The 17,891-nt window shown below is 43.2% G+C and overlaps 1 protein-coding gene across 1 annotated transcript in view; it reads left to right on the top strand.

Moving 5' to 3' along the window:
* Nucleotides 1–17,891, top strand: part of Sym (symplekin scaffold protein) — a 96,981-nt gene that overhangs the window by 25,108 nt on the left and 53,982 nt on the right. The window contains exons 7-9 of the mRNA XM_080277540.1: nucleotides 3,609–3,890; nucleotides 12,207–12,371; nucleotides 12,979–13,056. Of these exons, the coding sequence (XP_080133666.1) occupies nucleotides 3,609–3,890; nucleotides 12,207–12,371; nucleotides 12,979–13,056 (525 nt within the window). The remainder of the gene's footprint in view (nucleotides 1–3,608; nucleotides 3,891–12,206; nucleotides 12,372–12,978; nucleotides 13,057–17,891) is intronic.

The raw sequence follows: 17,891 nt of genomic DNA, 5'->3' as shown, positions 1-17,891 counted from the left end.
CCAGAGATGCATTCCAGACCCAAACCCAAACTCTTATATACATTACTCAGTCAATAGAGACTGACACAGAAACACCGTAGGTAATGTTATTATCCTTATAAACAATGCCATTGCTAAAAAATGAGACAGCAAACCTGACATGCAGGAAGGTAATGTGGATGGGATGTGCAGTGTGAGACGCTTTTGGGCAACTGAGAGGCAGGCAGCTGGCAGTGCGCTAAGCGGAGGTGGAAGTGGGTGGGGGGATAAGGAGGGAGACAAGTAGGGGGTGAGGGGAGTGGAGGGAGACAAGTGAGGGTGGGGGGAAAGGCAGGCAGCTGGTAGCATGCCGGCTGGGTATGGGGGAGGGCAGAGGTATTGAGAGGGAGACAAGCAGGGGTGGGGGAGGGCAGATGTATGGGGAGGGAGACAAGCAGTGGTGGGGGAGGGAGACAAGTGGGGGGACAGGGAAGGAAACAAGAAAGCCAAACAGCCTTACTACCTACCCCGCTAGTCTCACTTACTCAGTTGCTCACCATTCTCACTCACTCACCATTTTTACTCACTCACTCACCATTCTTATTCACTCGCCACTTTCACTCACTCACTTACCATTCTCGCTCACTGACCAATATCACTCACTCACTCACTCGCTTACACACACACACACACACACACACACACACACACACACACACACACACACACACACACACACACACACACACACACACACACACACAGACACGGGAGACAATTGGGGGTGGGGGAAGGTGGGAGGGTGGAGAGGGAGACAACCAGGGGTGGGGGAGAGTCAGGGGATGGAGGGAGACCTGCCTGGCAGTACTGAGTGTGGTGGGGGATGGAGGAGGGATGGGGGTGGGGAAACAAGGGATGGAGGGAGGACAAGAGGATCGGGAGAGCCTCATTTCAAACCTAGGGAGAGGTGGGGTGTTGGACCAGCGAGGCGACGAACATTAAAGTTGTTCAGATTGTGGGACTGTTCCCCTGTTTCTTGTGTTCAGTCTAGTGAAGCGCCGGTTATAGATGCACTGGATAAAGGGGTATGGGTGTATTATTATTTGATATATATGTTATATATTTTGTTTTTTTAGTATATCATATAGTGTGTGATGAGAAACATAAAGTTAACGTCAGGTTACAAATGAAACAGAAGCATTCGAGGGCTGAATGCTAATTGCCTGCCAAATTATCTTGTTGAGTAAGGTATGAATTTGATATATATGTTATATATTTTGTTTTTTTAGTATATCATATAGTGTGTGATGAGAAACATAAAGTTAACGTCAGGTTACAAATGAAACAGAAGCATTCGAGGGCTGAATGCTAATTGCCTGCCAAATTATCTTGTTGAGTAAGGTATGAATTACCTACAAACCAAATTTGAAAAAAAATCACATAACTCTATGGAATTCAGTCACCGTGTTTTGCAAAAAGCCAAACCATATTACAAAATACAGTACTGTATATACAGTAAAGCCTCAGTATAACGGATTTCAGTATACCAGAATTCGTTTTTATCGGACTCAAGGAGCCTACCGGACTGAATTCTCATATATTGGGAAAAGTCCGACTAAGCCAGAAGCGGTCTGGACAGCTTGACCACACTCCAGCTTTGGCAGGGGGGGATGGTGGAGGATGAGGATGTTTGGGTAGGTTGAAGTGACCTTGATGATGGGCATTGGATGGTTGTCGTGACTTTGTTGGTGAGCATTGGGTGGTTGTCGTGACCTTGATGATGGGCATTGGATGGTTGTTGTGACTTTGTTGGTGAGCATTGGGTGGTTGTCGTGACCTTGATGATGGGCATTAGATGGTTGTCGTGACTTTGTTGGTGAGCATTGGGTGGTTGTCGTGACCTTGATGATGGGCATTGGGTGGTTGTCGTGACCTTGATGATGGGCATTGGATGGTTGTTGTAACCTTGATGATGGGCATTGGATGGTTGTTGTAACCTTGATGATGGGCATTGGATGGTTGTCGTAACCTTGATGATGGGCATTGGGTGGTTGTTGTGACCTTGATGATGAGCATTGGATGGTTGTTGTGACCTTGATGATGGGCATTGGATGGTTGTTGTAACCTTGATGATGGGCATTGGGCGATTATCCTAACCTTGATGATGGGCATTGGATGGATGTTGTGACCTTGATGATGTGCATTGGATAGGCATTGGATGGTTGTCATGACCTTGATGATGGGCACTGGGTAGTTGTCGTGACCTTGATGATGGGCATTGGATGGTTGTCGTGACCTTGATGATTGGCATTGGATAGGCATTGGATGGTTGTCATGACCTTGATGATGGGCATTGGGTAGTTGTCGTGACCTTGATGATGGGCATTGGATGGTTGTCGTGACCTTGATGATGGGCATTGGATGGTTGTCGTGACCTTGATGATTGGCATTGGATAGGCATTGGGTGGTTGTCGTGACCTTGATGATGGGCATTGGATGGTTGTTGTGACCTTGATGATGGACATTGGGTGGTTGTCGTGACCTTGATGGTGGGCATTGGAGTGGGTGAGGATCTTGAAGATGTAGATTGCTGGATCTGAGTTAGACAATAAGTAATGAAGCAACAATGCTAATGAAAAAAAAAAAAAATGTGTGATCCGGACTAATGTCTGATATATTGGAAAAAATCTGGGTTAACAGAGGGAAGTCCAGATATCACTTTTGTTGGAATTTTGCTTTTTTTGGAATGGCTTGAGCCCCAATTAGTCTGTTATAGTGAGGTTTTACTGTACATTAGTGACTGGCATTTGGCTGTCTTTGATAAATCCTCACCAAAAGTAACAGACCTCTGCCTATCGACATAGTTGCCATTTCTTGAAAGTTTGGTGAAAATTCATCCACAAATTCTCGAGATGTTTTGGCATCGTACGCGCGTGCATGTGCTCGCATGTGCACACACACACACACACACACACACACACACACACACACACACACACACACACACACACACACACACACACACACTCAGTGGTAACGCTGTCACCTGCTATCTGGTAGATGAGAGTTCATGCCTCGAAAAAGTTTCACTGACAAAGCTGGTGGTTACTGTCCCCCTTGAGCATGGGGATGGCTGTGCAAAAAAGTTTCACTGATGAAGTGGGTGGTTACTGTCATTCTTCAGTATGGGGATGGGATGGGGATGGGTGTGTGCATGTGTGAAGGTCACAGCCTTGCCCTTACATCAGACTGTTGCACACACACACACACACACACACACACACACACACACACACACACACACACACACACACACACACACACAAGTACCAACATAAACTGACATAAACTGTATCACCCCAACTTTGCTAATGGCGGGTGATAATTATACCAATTACCCCTTCTTCTGCACAGCACATGCTACACTAAGACAGACAGTACATCAGCTGTATGGGGAACTTATGGGTCAACCCCATACGGGCAGTTGCTTCCTAGGGGCTGCTGGGTCAGGCAGCCCAGGGTAAAGCAACAGCAAAAACAATGACCCGTAGTTTTAAGATAAAAGTTGTAATTTAATTGTAAACATATTATTTAGCTACCCTTCATATACTAAGAATTCATCATACACAACTCCTCTCCTCTCATATCAGGTCAACAAGTCCATGCCATCTAAGGAATCCATTAAGAAACGTGTTAGACGAGACAAGCAGAGCGATGATGGATCCGGGATAGGAGAACAGGCAAGCAAGAAACAACGAGTTGAGAAGGAAGAAAAGAAAAGTGGAAAAAGTGAAGAGATTGCTGTTGTTGAGCCTATGCCCCCAGCACCAGCATCCACAGAAAGAATGACTAACGCGTTGGACATCACTCAACGCTGGTTGGTGGAAAAGCTCACTACAGAGACAGTATCAAACTTGGTCATGGTAACAATGGTAAGTCGTGACACAGAATGCAGGTGTGATAGGAAATTAGAGTTATAATGGTTTGTTGTGGCCTTGTGGGACAGGTTGCAGATGTAGCAGCGAATAAAGATTGTAGTGGTATGTTGTGAGACAAGATACAGTTGTGGTGGAAGTGAGGGTTATAGTAATGTGTAGTTGGACGGGATGCAGGTGTGGTAGGAAGTAAAGGATGCACTGGGGGTATTGTGGGATGTAGTTATAGTAGGAAGCAAGAGTCTTAGTGGTGCAATATGGAACAGGATGCAGGTGTAGTAGGGAGTGTAGGTCATAGTGGTGTTTCATGGGACAATATACAGTTTTGGTATGGGGGCAGCAGCTGCACTTCCACCATTCTTACTCTGAACTTTTCTTCTTGTGCCATGCCTGACTCTTACCATTATGTTAATATGGATGCTAACACCTTCCTGCAGTCCTTTTGGAGCTCCAGTACTCTGTCTTACATAATGTATCAAACCTTCATGCATGACCAACTTTCCCCTCTGAACCTCTGTAGTCAGACAGGTGCTTCTAATATATATAATACACCCTTGATATAGTGAATTAATTGGTACCAGACCCTTGATGTTAAAGCCAATTCAGTAATGTTTCTGACTGTACATCGAACATTTATAGCTTACGTCAGCGCAAAGGGTACATCAGCTCATATGTGGACTTTTCAACCATACATCATATACTCTACATATAATACTCTTAATGTAACAGGTATGTATATGGAACACAAACTTTTGAACTTATGGTTTTTATTTAATAAAAAGTGTGTTGTACTCCTGGTCCGCCACGTCACCCCTCAAGAGCCTCTCATGCGTCACAGTCATGGGGGTACCGGCGTGTGTTGTTGTTGTCGTGGCAACGGCGGTGGTTGCTGAGTTAGGCCACCTCTTCCTCATTCTTCCATCATCTTCACATTCATGCCCACTGCCAACACACATTTTATTCATTAACACTAATGTCTATCTATCTACATACCTAGGCTGCTTCCCCCAAAGAAAGGAAGGTAGCTGAGACAGGGTGACACAGTCCCAATTTACTCTGCCATGCACACCCATTCATTTGTATCTTAGCCTCAAGGAGAGACAGGGAACGCTAATGTACCCAAGCAGTTTTGTTACTCTATCATACAGTAATCACAGTTGATTGGTGATTGCATAGGAGTTGTGCCATTAACATGAGACAAGATAAGATTCTTGTGATTGATGATAGTGGCTACAGTCCTCCGACTCATCTCCAGTGCACGCCCAATCGCTGATGTCTTTTCTCGCTTGTCATTACGCCTAACAATGTCCACTTTTTCATGTAATGTGAAGGTCTTTCATTTCTTGGAATCATTATTGTCACTAGGAAGCTTTCTCGTAGGCATCATTGAATCTGGACTGCAAAAAACAAACACAATAATCACGGTGGTAGCTGTGAGGCTGAGACCGATTGGTGGCAGTCAAGCATGAGGCGGGAAAACAGCAGAGACGCCTTGCGGCAGACAGCAACACATTTAAAACCGCACCATGTGTTTATTTTTTCATTTAAATTTTTTTTTTTTTTTTTTTCTCTGTAGCATACTGTCATAATCTTGGCGTAAGTCAGGTGACTTAACCTGGGACCTTACTGTAGTTCGTTAAAGCCTAGCACCATCTGGACTTCCTTTCCCACCCTAGGGCAGGATGAGGAGTAGCAGTGTCCAGACAGCCAAAGTTTGCCCAGTTCAATGGGCCATGCTTCCATTCACTATAATTCAGGCCCTTGAAATCCTGGCTTCATCAGATAAGCCAAAAAAATTTCACCACGTTCTGTAGGTGGGAACGCCCATCATCCACTCACTCAGTGTGGTGTTGCCTTACGGTTGTTACACTGAGTGACAAGCCAAATGGTTCCCTGTTTCCAGGAAACCATTTACTGTGCTGGTTGGTAACCATATAACAGAGGTTTTTGGCTGGTTACGTGTCCCCCAGATTCCTCTATCTAAAATCGCTAAATCATGGCAGACGTCGTGAAATAAAGATTGTTAGAGCTTCATTCTGCCATGCAGTTGTCCGCAGTAACATACAGCAAGGTCTAAAAGGCTTTTTTTTCTCAATAAATGCCCTATTTATGGCCCCTTTTATGATGCTGGTCACCCAGAGACTAATGCAGCGTTTTGCAGGATGCAGAGCAGCGTGTGTGTGTGTGTGTGTGTGTGTGTGAACAGAATAAACAGCAAGCCCAAGGCATGAGGCCTGGGGTGGCTGTTGTGTACGATATTGTTTTTGTCTCAACGTTATGATGCATTAATTTCTTGCTGCAGCATGTTCATAGTTATATTATGTACTTTTACATGTCCAAGTGTTTTATGTTTGTGTAACAGTGGTGTGACCAAGAGTTTTAATTATGAGGTCAGCTTGAGATGTAACTGCCAGTTAAGAATGATGGGTGAGGGGGGTAGGGTAGGTGTAGAAGGGAGGGTTGGTAGCTGGGGTAGATGCAGATGGAGCTCGTTTCATCCCTCCCCCCCCCCTGCCTCCCTGAGTATACCGTGGTAGGAAGTGGGCACCCCTGAGCAGAAATGAGTTCACGTGAATGTACATATAGTACAGTAATACGGTATATAATCATTATCATACTTACCCAGCGTTGGCACAGCCACAAAAGCCACAAACTCAGCCATCACACAGAGCTAGGGTACATTTTGTAAGTACTACAGTGACAAGCAAGGAACCGGGCGGGGGGGGGGGATGGTTGGCTTGGCACGTTGGGTGGGCTGTGCATTGTGATTGGCTGGTGTGTGTTGCTGTGCTGTGGGGTCTGCCTGTGGGCCAATTGGGTCCCATGTCTGAACCAGGTGATACACATTACCACTGAAAAATGCATAGTACCACTGGTTGCTTCCCATTTCGGCGCAGGCTATTGCCAAATTCTGCCGGGTGTTGTTTTAACCCTTACACCGCGGGCATGTTTCCCAATGTTTTGCGTGTCCCGCGGGGTTATTCGGGCTCCAACAGACTCTCAAAAAATATTTGCCGGAAATCAGTTATTAGTCCTAGAAAGTTAAAATTACATATGCATATGGCACATACCTTCAGCTTTCTCCTGGGATGTTTGTTGAGCCTTCGTCGATTACCGTAGGACTTGTGGAGACCTCTGAAGTTGGGTAACGAAGTCTCCACTTTACACTTCCCGACAACCCGTAATATGATTACCTATCTATCTATCTATCTATCTATAGCCCGACGCCCTAATCCCACAAAGGGTGGCCGCAGACAAAATGCCTCCAAGTCACTCTGTCACCCACCATTCGACTACCCTCCCCGCAACTCACCCCCCCCTCCCTCATATACCTCTCAACTCCATCCCTCCACCTCATCCTCGGTCTACCCCTCCCTCTCCCTCCCTCCACCTCACCTACATACACCCTCTTAGTCAGTCTTTCATTCTCCATTCTCTCCACATGTCCAAACCACCTCAGTGTATTTCTCCTAATCTTTTCAACCACATCCACATCTACCCCACAACGTTCCTTCACTTCTTCATTCATCAACCTGTCCCTCCACGTCACTCCACATGCTCCTCTCAAGTAACTCATTTCCACTGCTCTCACTCTTGACTTGTTCCCCTCTTGCAAGGTCCACGCCTCGCTTCCATACGTCAGGGTAGGGATCACAATACCATCATGCAGTGACTTCTTAACTTCCATACTCACCTCCCTATTTCTCATCACTGCTTTCAGTGTACCAACAACCTTTCTTCCCTGTTGTACCCTTTCACGTACTTCATCCCCCAAAGTTCCATCCTTACTCATCACACTACCCAAGTACTTGAATGCACTCACATTCTCCATATCCTCACCATCCAACCTCACTGCACACTCTGTGACTTCATTCCTCTCAAACACCATAACTTTACTTTTGTTTACATTAACTTTCAGCTTCCTCCTCCTACACACTGTCCCAAATTCATTCACCAAACCTTGCAACTCCCATTCATCTTCACTCAACAATACTGTATCATCAGCAAACAGCAACACCGGAAGCTTCCAAATCTCACCCTCATTCATTAGGGCCACCCCCACATCCACTGCCCTACCTTGCAGCTCCTTTACAACCCCATCCATATATATATTAAACAGCCATGGAGACATCACACACCCCTGTTTCAGTCCCACAATGAGATCAAAGAACTCACTCAGCTCACCATCCACTCGCACCGTAGCCCTAGCTCCCTCGTACATACTCTTCACAGCACTCAACAATTTCCCCTCCACTCCATATATTCTTAATACCTTCCACATACCTTGCCTATCTATTCTGTCATAAGCTTTCTCCAAGTCCATGAAGGCAGCATACACTTTCTTTCCCTTCTCTAGATACTTCTCCACTAAACATCTTAGAACAAATATCTGATCTACACACCCTTTTCCCTTCCTAAATCCCCCTTGTTCTTCTCCAACTAGCTCCTCTGTCATATGCCTAACCCTCTCAATGAGTATTCTACCATATATTTTACCAGTCACACTAAGAAGGCAAATACCCCTATGGTTACCACATACTTCTCTCTCCCTTTTTTCTTTGTACAGAGGAACAATTATACCTGATTTCCAGTCCTCTGGAACCCTTCCCTCTTCCCAAGCCAATCTACACAACTTCCATATCCACTCCACAACAATCTCACCCCCATACCTAAGCATTTCACTACACACTCCATCAATTCCTGGGGCCTTTCCCAGCTTAATCTTCTTCATCGCTTCCACTACTTCCGACCTACTGATCTCTTCCTCCCTCCTCTCATCTCTTCTTCTCCCAGCCATTCCCCAACCACTTATACTCACACTGCTCTCACTCTCTACATTCAACAAATCCTCAAAGTGCTCCTTCCATCTCCTCAATTTCTCTCTCTTCTCCACCAACAATCTATTATTCCTATCTTTCACTCCCCTACTATTTCCCCTTTCACACTGCCTTACTTTCTTTACCTCCTTCCAAAACAATTTCTTACTCTCCCTCCATTTCACACTCAGATTCCTCCCAAACTCTTCATCCACTTTCTTCTTACTCTCCTTCACCAGTCTCTTAACCTCCCTTCTCCTGCTCACATATACCTCTCTCTTCTCTCTCTCATCTTCTCCCCTACCTCTACTCGCCAACCATTCACCATATGCCTTCTTCTTTTGTTCCACAGCTCGTTTCACCTCATCATTCCACCATGCTGTCCCTTGCACACCCTTGCATCTCCTCCTCACTCCACAAACCGCCTCACACGCTGCGCTTATCTCTTCCGTGAATATCTTACATACGTCTTCCACCCCTTCCATCTGCTCTAGCTCATACCTTCCCAATCTTTCTTCCACTATGCTCTTATACTCTGTCATTTTCTCACTATCTTGCAATTTCTCCACTCTTCTCACAGGAGCTGCTTCCTCTTGTCTTCCCCTTCGTCTCCTCAACCACTTTCTTTGCAGCTCTATCTTGGCCATCACCAAGTGATGGTCCGAGACTCCATTCCCCCACCCTCTCCACACTCTTGCATCCAACACTTGTCTTCTCATTCGCTCATCCACACAAACGTAGTCTATCATTGCCTTTCGTTCAACAAGTTCACCATCCATCCTCCTCATTACTCTCCATGTATACCGGTGGATCATCTTATGACGAAAGTAGGTGTTGGCTATTGCCAACCCCTTACCAGCACAGATGTCCACCAAAGCACTACCATTCCCATCTACTTCAGCTGGCACACCCCACTGACCAACCAACCCATCCACTCGTACATTCCCAACTTTGCCATTCATGTCTCCAATCAACAGCACTCTCTCGCTCCTCTCAAACTTGTCCATACATGCTTCTACTCTCGCCCAAAACTCATCTTTCACTCTTGCCACTCGATCCTCTGTTGGAGCATACACACATACAATCGCCCATGCTTGTATACCTACTTTCATCCTCACCCATACAATCCTTGCACCCACTGTTCCATACTCTCTTATATTCTCCTTCCACTTCTTGCTTATCATCAGACATACTCCCTCTCTTGCCCTCTCATTCTCACTGACTCCCGCACATATACCTACACCATATTCCCATTCTCTCACCCTTTCACCTTTCCATTTAGTTTCAGTCAATCCACATATATCCACTTTTGCATCCTCAAGCACCTGGACAATCTCTCTCTCTTTCACTTCATCATTCACTCCTCTCACATTCCATGTTCCCATCCTCAGAATGTCCTTTGTCCGTTTCTTAGTCGTCAACGTATGGTCCGTCCTGGTCCGAGGCGCTTTATTCGCTTGTTTAGTTAGTTCTTTTTACGGGGTGGGGCACTAACCCACCACCAACCCTTTTATTCGCCTCGTACGACAAGCAGGGATACTGGGGGAGTATTCTTGAAACCCCCTACCCCCAGGGGGGTAGGGGGTTTCAAGAATACCACAGCCAGATATTAACACTATAAACACTACTCTATGATTATCAAGTAGTTTGGGATCCATACTCCAAAAAAAAAACCACTGTGAAGGCAATGAAAATTACGAGCGCGTATGACCTTCCCACTTGCGCTAGTTCGCTGTTGGTATTCTGTCATTTATTATTCATAAAACCCCTCACACTTTATACTTCTATTACTATATAACACTTATATATATCTGGAGTCTTTATCCAGAAGTTTCCTTTAGTAGTATTAGTTTATTGTCACTGAAGTCATTCAATTTTTCATTCAGTAAAATACGTAGAGAGCCACGGATTCACTTTCACTGTTATAACATTAAGTATTTGTACTCATATTCTTATATTACTAATTACTTACATTTCTGTTTACATTTTCTGTTGTATTTTCAATATTTACACTTTTATTTTACTTACACTATGTTATTCACTGTCACTTTCAGTAACATAAAACTATATTACACTGTTCAATCATATGTACTGTACATCCATTGCTTTCACTTGCTATTTACACATTATTTTCACATTATTTTCCTTTCCCACTTGCACTTTTAGAACTAACTTCTTCTGGCTGTGGTAATCAAAGAAGCAGGTAACACAGAGGGGAACCTGGCACTCAGCGCACTGCGAAGAGGTGCGTTTGTGCTCAGGTGTGCGTAGGGTGGTATGTGCACACCAATCCTACATTGCCCCATGAGGAGCATAGGATTGGATGATGGATGGATGAACATATATATATACTGTATATATATATCCATCCATCCATCCATCATCCAATCCTACATTGCCCCATGAGGAGCGTAGGAGCCCGGGTCTAGGCAGTTGGTCCCGACATTTAAGATGAGAGTGACCAGCCTCACTCATCCCTGAGTGGCATTACATGAGCAATCAACCCCAACCATCCCTTGGATATAAACCTTCACCGGCTCAATCCGATTTGAGCGCAATAATTACCCACTAAACCACCAGGCACCCAAATTTGGTTATATGGTTACCACCCAGCTTGGTAAATGGTTTCCTGGTGCACAGGAAACCATTTGGCTTGTCACTCAGTGTAGAGTCACCCACAGGCTGAAGGAAGTGGAAAGAATGAAGGAAAGAATGACAGAAGAGGGAGTGTAAAGTCACCCGTAGACAGAAGGACAAGGAAAGAATGAAGGAAAGAAATACAGAAGAGAATGGAAGGAAAGAAGGATGGAGAGGAAAGGGCAGACACCCGAGAGCAGCACTACATCGAGTGAGTGGATGGTGAGCGCCCACACCTACCACAAATGTATATATATATATATATATATATATATATATATATATATATATATATTAGCATCAACCCATAAACTGCAGTAGACAGGAAATCCAAACTGCACCCTATGTGCTAAAACAGATGGTTGAGAGGTAATGAGGGTAATGAATGGCGCTGCAGAACTTAAGTAAGCAGAGAACTAGGTAGAGGGATAAAGTTTGTAAATTTACTGGGGTGGAATTGAACAGGCCAACAGCCAGTAAATCTAAGTGGTAAAACTTGAGAGAGCTTCTTTATTAGTAGTATATATACAGTCAGATGATGACACAAAGGAGTTGGTTTGTACAGCATACAGAATTTTTCATATTGTGCAAAATGTGGAGAATTGCAAGATAAATTATTATATCTAGTATTTGGGGTTGTGACATTAGTACTTCTTTCTCAGTTTCTCAGAAAATTGTTTGCCATAGCCTACAGTGTACTACTAATCCTTACTTCTGTCATTTGAGTATGCCTGATAAATTGCCAACCTTGTTCAGTATATGATGCATCTCCTCTTTCAATAATTCAGGTAACTAACTAATTTTGTAATATTATTATTATTATTATTATTATTTAATTTATTTATTTATATATTCCCAGTTGAATCTACCTGAGGAAATGCCGGCAGTCTTTAGTGCAGGGTACTCTCCCATCACAGCAGCAGGTACTAAGAGTCAGATCAAGCATGTGGCGCGACTCCTGGCTTCACAACTTACTGCAGCAGGGGTTGGGCCTGGGGCAGAGGAGCAGGCCAAGCAGGACCAGGTCAGGCTTGAGGAAATGAAAATGAGTTTAACAAAGTTATACCAGTAATGTTATTAGCACTGGATGTGGTACAGTGGTGTTATGTGATGGAGCCTCAGGTTTACATTGTAGGAGACTAACCCAGACCTAATATCTGACAAACAAGACTTTCTAACTACACCACACTGCCTTTTATACATCCTGAGAATCTTAAGATGACTAATGTATTTGGACACTGTGGATACACACACATATTTACCTCGGAATCCTTTTCCAAGAGTGAAGGAAGAACTAGACATGCATCCCAGTGAGAATATGATTTAAAGTACTTCGGATGACACACTGTACACAACAAAAGAAATACAGTATGTGGGTCATACCTCCAGTGGATTGAACCCAAACCCAGCATATGACAGGCTGTGGTGCCATACTCTTCCAGATGCACAAAGCACTTGTGGCTGTGGCATTAGAAGTTACTTAAAGATGTGCACTGGTGAAAAACTTTATTTACTGGAAATTTAAATGCTTGTTGTGTAAATGTCATTAGGTGGATAGGGATAAGGTTTCATTCATATCCTTGTTTGTGGTATGTATGGAATGTGGTGATAAAGAGTTTGTTTTGTGGCAGATGACAAGTGGATATGGGAGTGATGAAGAGAGCAGTATATCACAGTTGGTGGGAGGACAGACTCAGGATACAGTTCAGGTTAGTACTTTCTGTATATTTTTGTTACTTCTGCAGTTAATTCATTTAGTATGATGGCATCTTCTTTACTCCTCCAACAATTGAGCATTTTCATTCTCCTCAAGTGAGACCCCTTGTAATGAAGGGTTTAGTAAAACCTCCATTAACCCCTTCAGTCCATCCATCGATCCATCATCTGAACCTGTGTTGCCCCATGACAAGTGTAAGAGCCCGGGGCTGGGCAAGGTAGTCTGGACGTTTAAGATGAGAATGACCAGCCTCATTCATCCCTGAGTGGCAGTATGTGAGCAATAAACCCCAACCATCCCTTGAATATGGACTGACACTGGCTCAGTCCTGGTGGAGTGCCTTAATTACCCTCTAAACCACCAGGCCCCAACAGTAATATTATTTTTTCCTGACAGTAGAGAGACCCATAATTGTTCAGTGATTAAGGTGTTAAGGGATTGGTGATTATAAAAAGCAAAGAATGGTTATTTTGTCTTAACAGAGGAAACTGCTTTTATCCTTAGGCTGTTGTATGTCAGGTGTCTGCTGTCTGGACAGAGAAAACTGTTTTTAAACCTCAAGCTGTGACATGCCTGTTATCTGTGATGCAGGAGACTTGAGAAAATTGACCTTTTAACACTTCGAGAATTTTCATAGAAATGCTGTATGCATTAATAAAAACTGAACAGATAAATACAGTAGTTCTTCCCTCTTTGTGGGGTCCACTTTTGGTGGGTTCAGGTATTCGCTGAGAGCAGATGGTCATTCTTCAAAAACATTTGAGAAGTACTGGAAAGCATCAGTGGGGTTCCACATGGTGCATTGTTCCCACCCTCTCGACCCTTCCTGCGCTTTCTCATGTGGCCTGCACTCCAGCCCTCCCTTGTTTGTCCCACTCAGGCCACTCCACTGTTGCCAACTTGGTAGAAAAGTCACAAAATCTAGCGACTTTATATATTATCTAGTTGCGTCTGTAGCTGATTCATACAAAAGTATTCACCACATACCATAATTAATAAATATTGTACCATGCCATAAGTGATAAAGTCACTGCCATTTTCATATCCTCAAATTAATTCTCAAATTACGTGACCGCAGAAACAGGATTGTGGTGAATAAAGAATGTAACATAACAATCCAGTCCCAAGAACATAGTGTTTGCTGGTATTATGAGATGATTGTGGTGATAGAAACACAACCATGTATGACATATAACCAGATAACATTAGAAATTTTGTATGTTACACACTAAAACGAGTTAATAACAGTTTTTGCTTGCATTCTCAAAGAGAGTCAGAGTGTTGGAAGCTCAACAGTATACGACTTTACAAAACAATGTGATGAAATTCTGAAGTTTTGTTGCAAATGGAAATTTGGTAAATATCCCTTAGTCATGCAACAGCACTTGTCAGACATCATTTGCTGATGATTTTTACTATTGGTCTCTTTATCTATATCCAGATGCCATAATCTCATATGGGTTGACTATTGTCTTTTAGTTAGTTGTTTTATGGGGAGGAGCACTAATCCTCCAACAACCCACGTACTGACACGTAGGGAACTTGAACCCGCGCGGTCCCGGTGACGTGAATTAACGCGGCAACATTGCAAGGTCCCTAATTTGCACAATTTTCAATTTTCGCGAGTAATTTCGCGAGTGATTTTTGGCACGTATACACGGGACACCTTCCTCTATTCCTCTACAAGATGCCAAGCAGGAACAATGACTTACACCGCATAACCTCTCCCCCCCCCCCTGCACGCCATTGTCTCGGCAATTCACCTGTTACCAGTGACCTGGCCAATAAAGACATTCAGGGCCAGTGTGATTCCCCAGTCGATGACAATGTGGAGGACAAAGTTTACATGGCATTAGAGGAAGAAACAGTCAGAAATAATGATCAGGTAATGTGGGAAAAAAAAGGTCATGAATGGTGATGAATTAGTGAGTGAAACAATGCTTATAATGCCTATATTACTGTTTGAAAACCAATATACTCTTGTACTACATATAAATTCGTACCAAGTAAATAAATAAATACTGTTTATGAGTGGATAAAATAGTTACCCTTCCATAGAACTCGTTTTCTTTGGTGCCAGCCTGTTAGAAAACCCAGTCAGGTAAGGAAGTACTCGTACCTAAATCCGGTATTTTAAACCTCAGGGGAGCGATTTCTCTATGAATTTTCGATGTTTCTCACTAAAAGCGGATGTTTGAGCCAAAAAAAAAAAAAAGGTCCAAAAACGTCAGGATGTGGCGGGTTAATGGTTACCACCCCATGTTGTAAATGGTTTCCTGGGTTACGGGAAACCATTAGACATGTCACTCACCGTAAAGCCATGTGAAAAGGAAAGAAGGATAATAAAAAGTGACAGGAAAGATGGGAGAAATAGGAAGAGAGGAGGGGGGAGACAGAAAAAGAGTGAAAATGGTGAAGGGGGAAGTAGGCAGCATTATGTCAAGTATGTGGTTTGTTTATCAGAAACAATTAGTTGGTAGGCAGCAGCCTCCTAAATATTTCTTTTATATGATTTGTGTCACTGTTACAGCACTGTGCAATTGACAGTCAAGTAAATTACAATGTAACCAGCCACTGTAAATATTAACCTACGACACCTTTTTCCAGTCATTTCACAAAGACATGCATGCACACACATGTATTGCATCACTGTTTAAGATTTCAGTATTCCTACAAGATTGCAATAATGCAGACTTAGATAAGTGTGCATTATCATAATTATAAGTAAACATTAAGCATTCTGTGAGTTTGATATGCACATACAAGGAGCATGGAGTTATTGCACCATACCAAATGCATTATAAGGTTGTAAACAGCAATCAGCTAATCTCCTGCTGGTGGAAACAAGGCATGGTGAAAGATATGTAGATATATGTGGTTCTATTATTAAGTATTGTAATTGAATGTAAAATTAATTATTTTCCCTGACAACTTGCTGGTGGATGATAAATAGAAGTACAGTATAAGTGGTCATACAGAGCATGAGGAAAGAGGTAAGATAAATAGTACATGGTTAATAGGAGGTATTATACTGACAATTAATATTAGCTTGAGTTATAAAATTATATACAGTACAGTATATGGCCTAATGTCTGATAATGTTTTGGGCCAATGCAGAGGGTGATTTGGCAACCATATAGGTTTGTTGCTACTGCAGGGCCCCTTTGGGGGGACATGACCAGTATTCATGGGAATCTCTTTACCATAACATATGTGAAAAGGGAGGGAGTGCAGTACAGTATTGTAAATCTCTTCTCACAAATGAAACAATTTGGAAGTACCAGTATCCACAAGTAGTGATGAGATGATGACATGTTTGTGGCCATTGGAGCATGCTCTGGCTGACTAGTGCCTCACACAGTGCATGGTCATTCATCAAGCTTAAACATGTGATTTGTGTCTTAAGGTAATGTTGAAAATTTTAAAGTTATCATAGATTCTGGAAGGCAGGCCACGTGCTAACAGAAATACGAAACGCATGTCACAGGTTAGAGGTTAAATTTTTATAATTCTTTATACCCTACTCCAGTAAGGATTTCAACTTTTTCAGAGATGTCATTGTAATGGTAAGGTATCCTAGTTAGACTGTGTTTTCACTTCATTAACCCAAAATACAAAATCCAGTCCCAAGTCACAGTAAATAGAGGCTTTAGTTGTCTTTGTTATATGAAGTGCAGATGTGAGAGGTTAAGGGATGAGGATAATCTGATAGGCAGAGCACATTGGGAATATAATTCTTGGTAGCTCTGACTAGCAGTGGGTAGAACTGATGCTAACAATCAGAAATACTGTACCACCATCATTTTGTTTTGTTTTGTTTTTGAAGGCTCCAACGTGCTTGCACACGTTGCCCTTGGTCGCCTGATAGCGACTCTCTATGCTGCTCGATTTCTGGCAGCTTCCCTGTTCAATCCCTTATTCCTAAGGTCACACTCAATGACCTCATCCCAGGTCTTTATCACACATGGCCACTCTTCCTCTTCTTTGACAGTACCACCACCAGCCCTAGATACAATCACTTTTGTTATCACCTGCCCTTATCAAGGTGGAGCGATAATGTTTTTGCCAGTGTCTGTGTCTGTCGGTGTGTTTGTGTGTGTGTATCTGTTACCATTGTATCTCATGAACGGCTTGAGCTATCAGCAGGAAACCTTCAGGGTATCAAGTTATGACCAAAATCTTGGACGAGTTAGAAAATGGGCACTTGGGATCAAGGTCAAGGTCACCAAAATGGCTGTCAGAGGTCAACTAGTTTTTATCGCTTGCCTTTAGCACCATTATTTTTCTTGAATGGCATGAGCTATCAACATGAAATCTTTAGGGTATCAAGATATGGATAAAATCTTGGAGGAATTAAAAAATAGGCACTCTGGGTCAAAGTCAAGGTCACCAAAATGGCTGCCAAAGGTTCACTAGTTTTTTTGGCTGCCTTTAGCACCATTATATCTCATGGATGACTTGAGCCATCAACATGAAATCCTCAGGGTATCAAGATATGGTCAAAGTCTTGGACGAGTTTGAAAATGGGTGCTCGGGGCCATGGTCAAGGTCACCAAAATAGGATCCAAAGGTCAATTTGTTTTAATATGGATTGGCTTTTTGTGAAACGCAGCGACTGAATTCCCTGAGCTTTGTGAGTTTTCTTCACATTTGGTTTGTAAGTAGCTTGTAACTTGGCCAGCAGCATACAGCATTCTGGTGGGCGATTAACAAAATGCTTTTCTTTCATTTTATATCCATTAACTCAAGCTCTTGTGCCCCATACCATCTCTCCACTTCCTAAATCTTTCCTCCGCCTCCGTTTCATTCGCTGCAATCAACACCAAA

Source organism: Coenobita brevimanus, chromosome 70, assembly GCF_032717465.1.
Source record: "Coenobita brevimanus isolate Jiangsu-jjx chromosome 70, ASM3271746v2, whole genome shotgun sequence".
Classification (NCBI taxonomy): Eukaryota; Metazoa; Arthropoda; class Malacostraca; order Decapoda; family Coenobitidae; genus Coenobita; species Coenobita brevimanus.
This window is presented reverse-complemented; position numbering and strand designations above follow the sequence as displayed.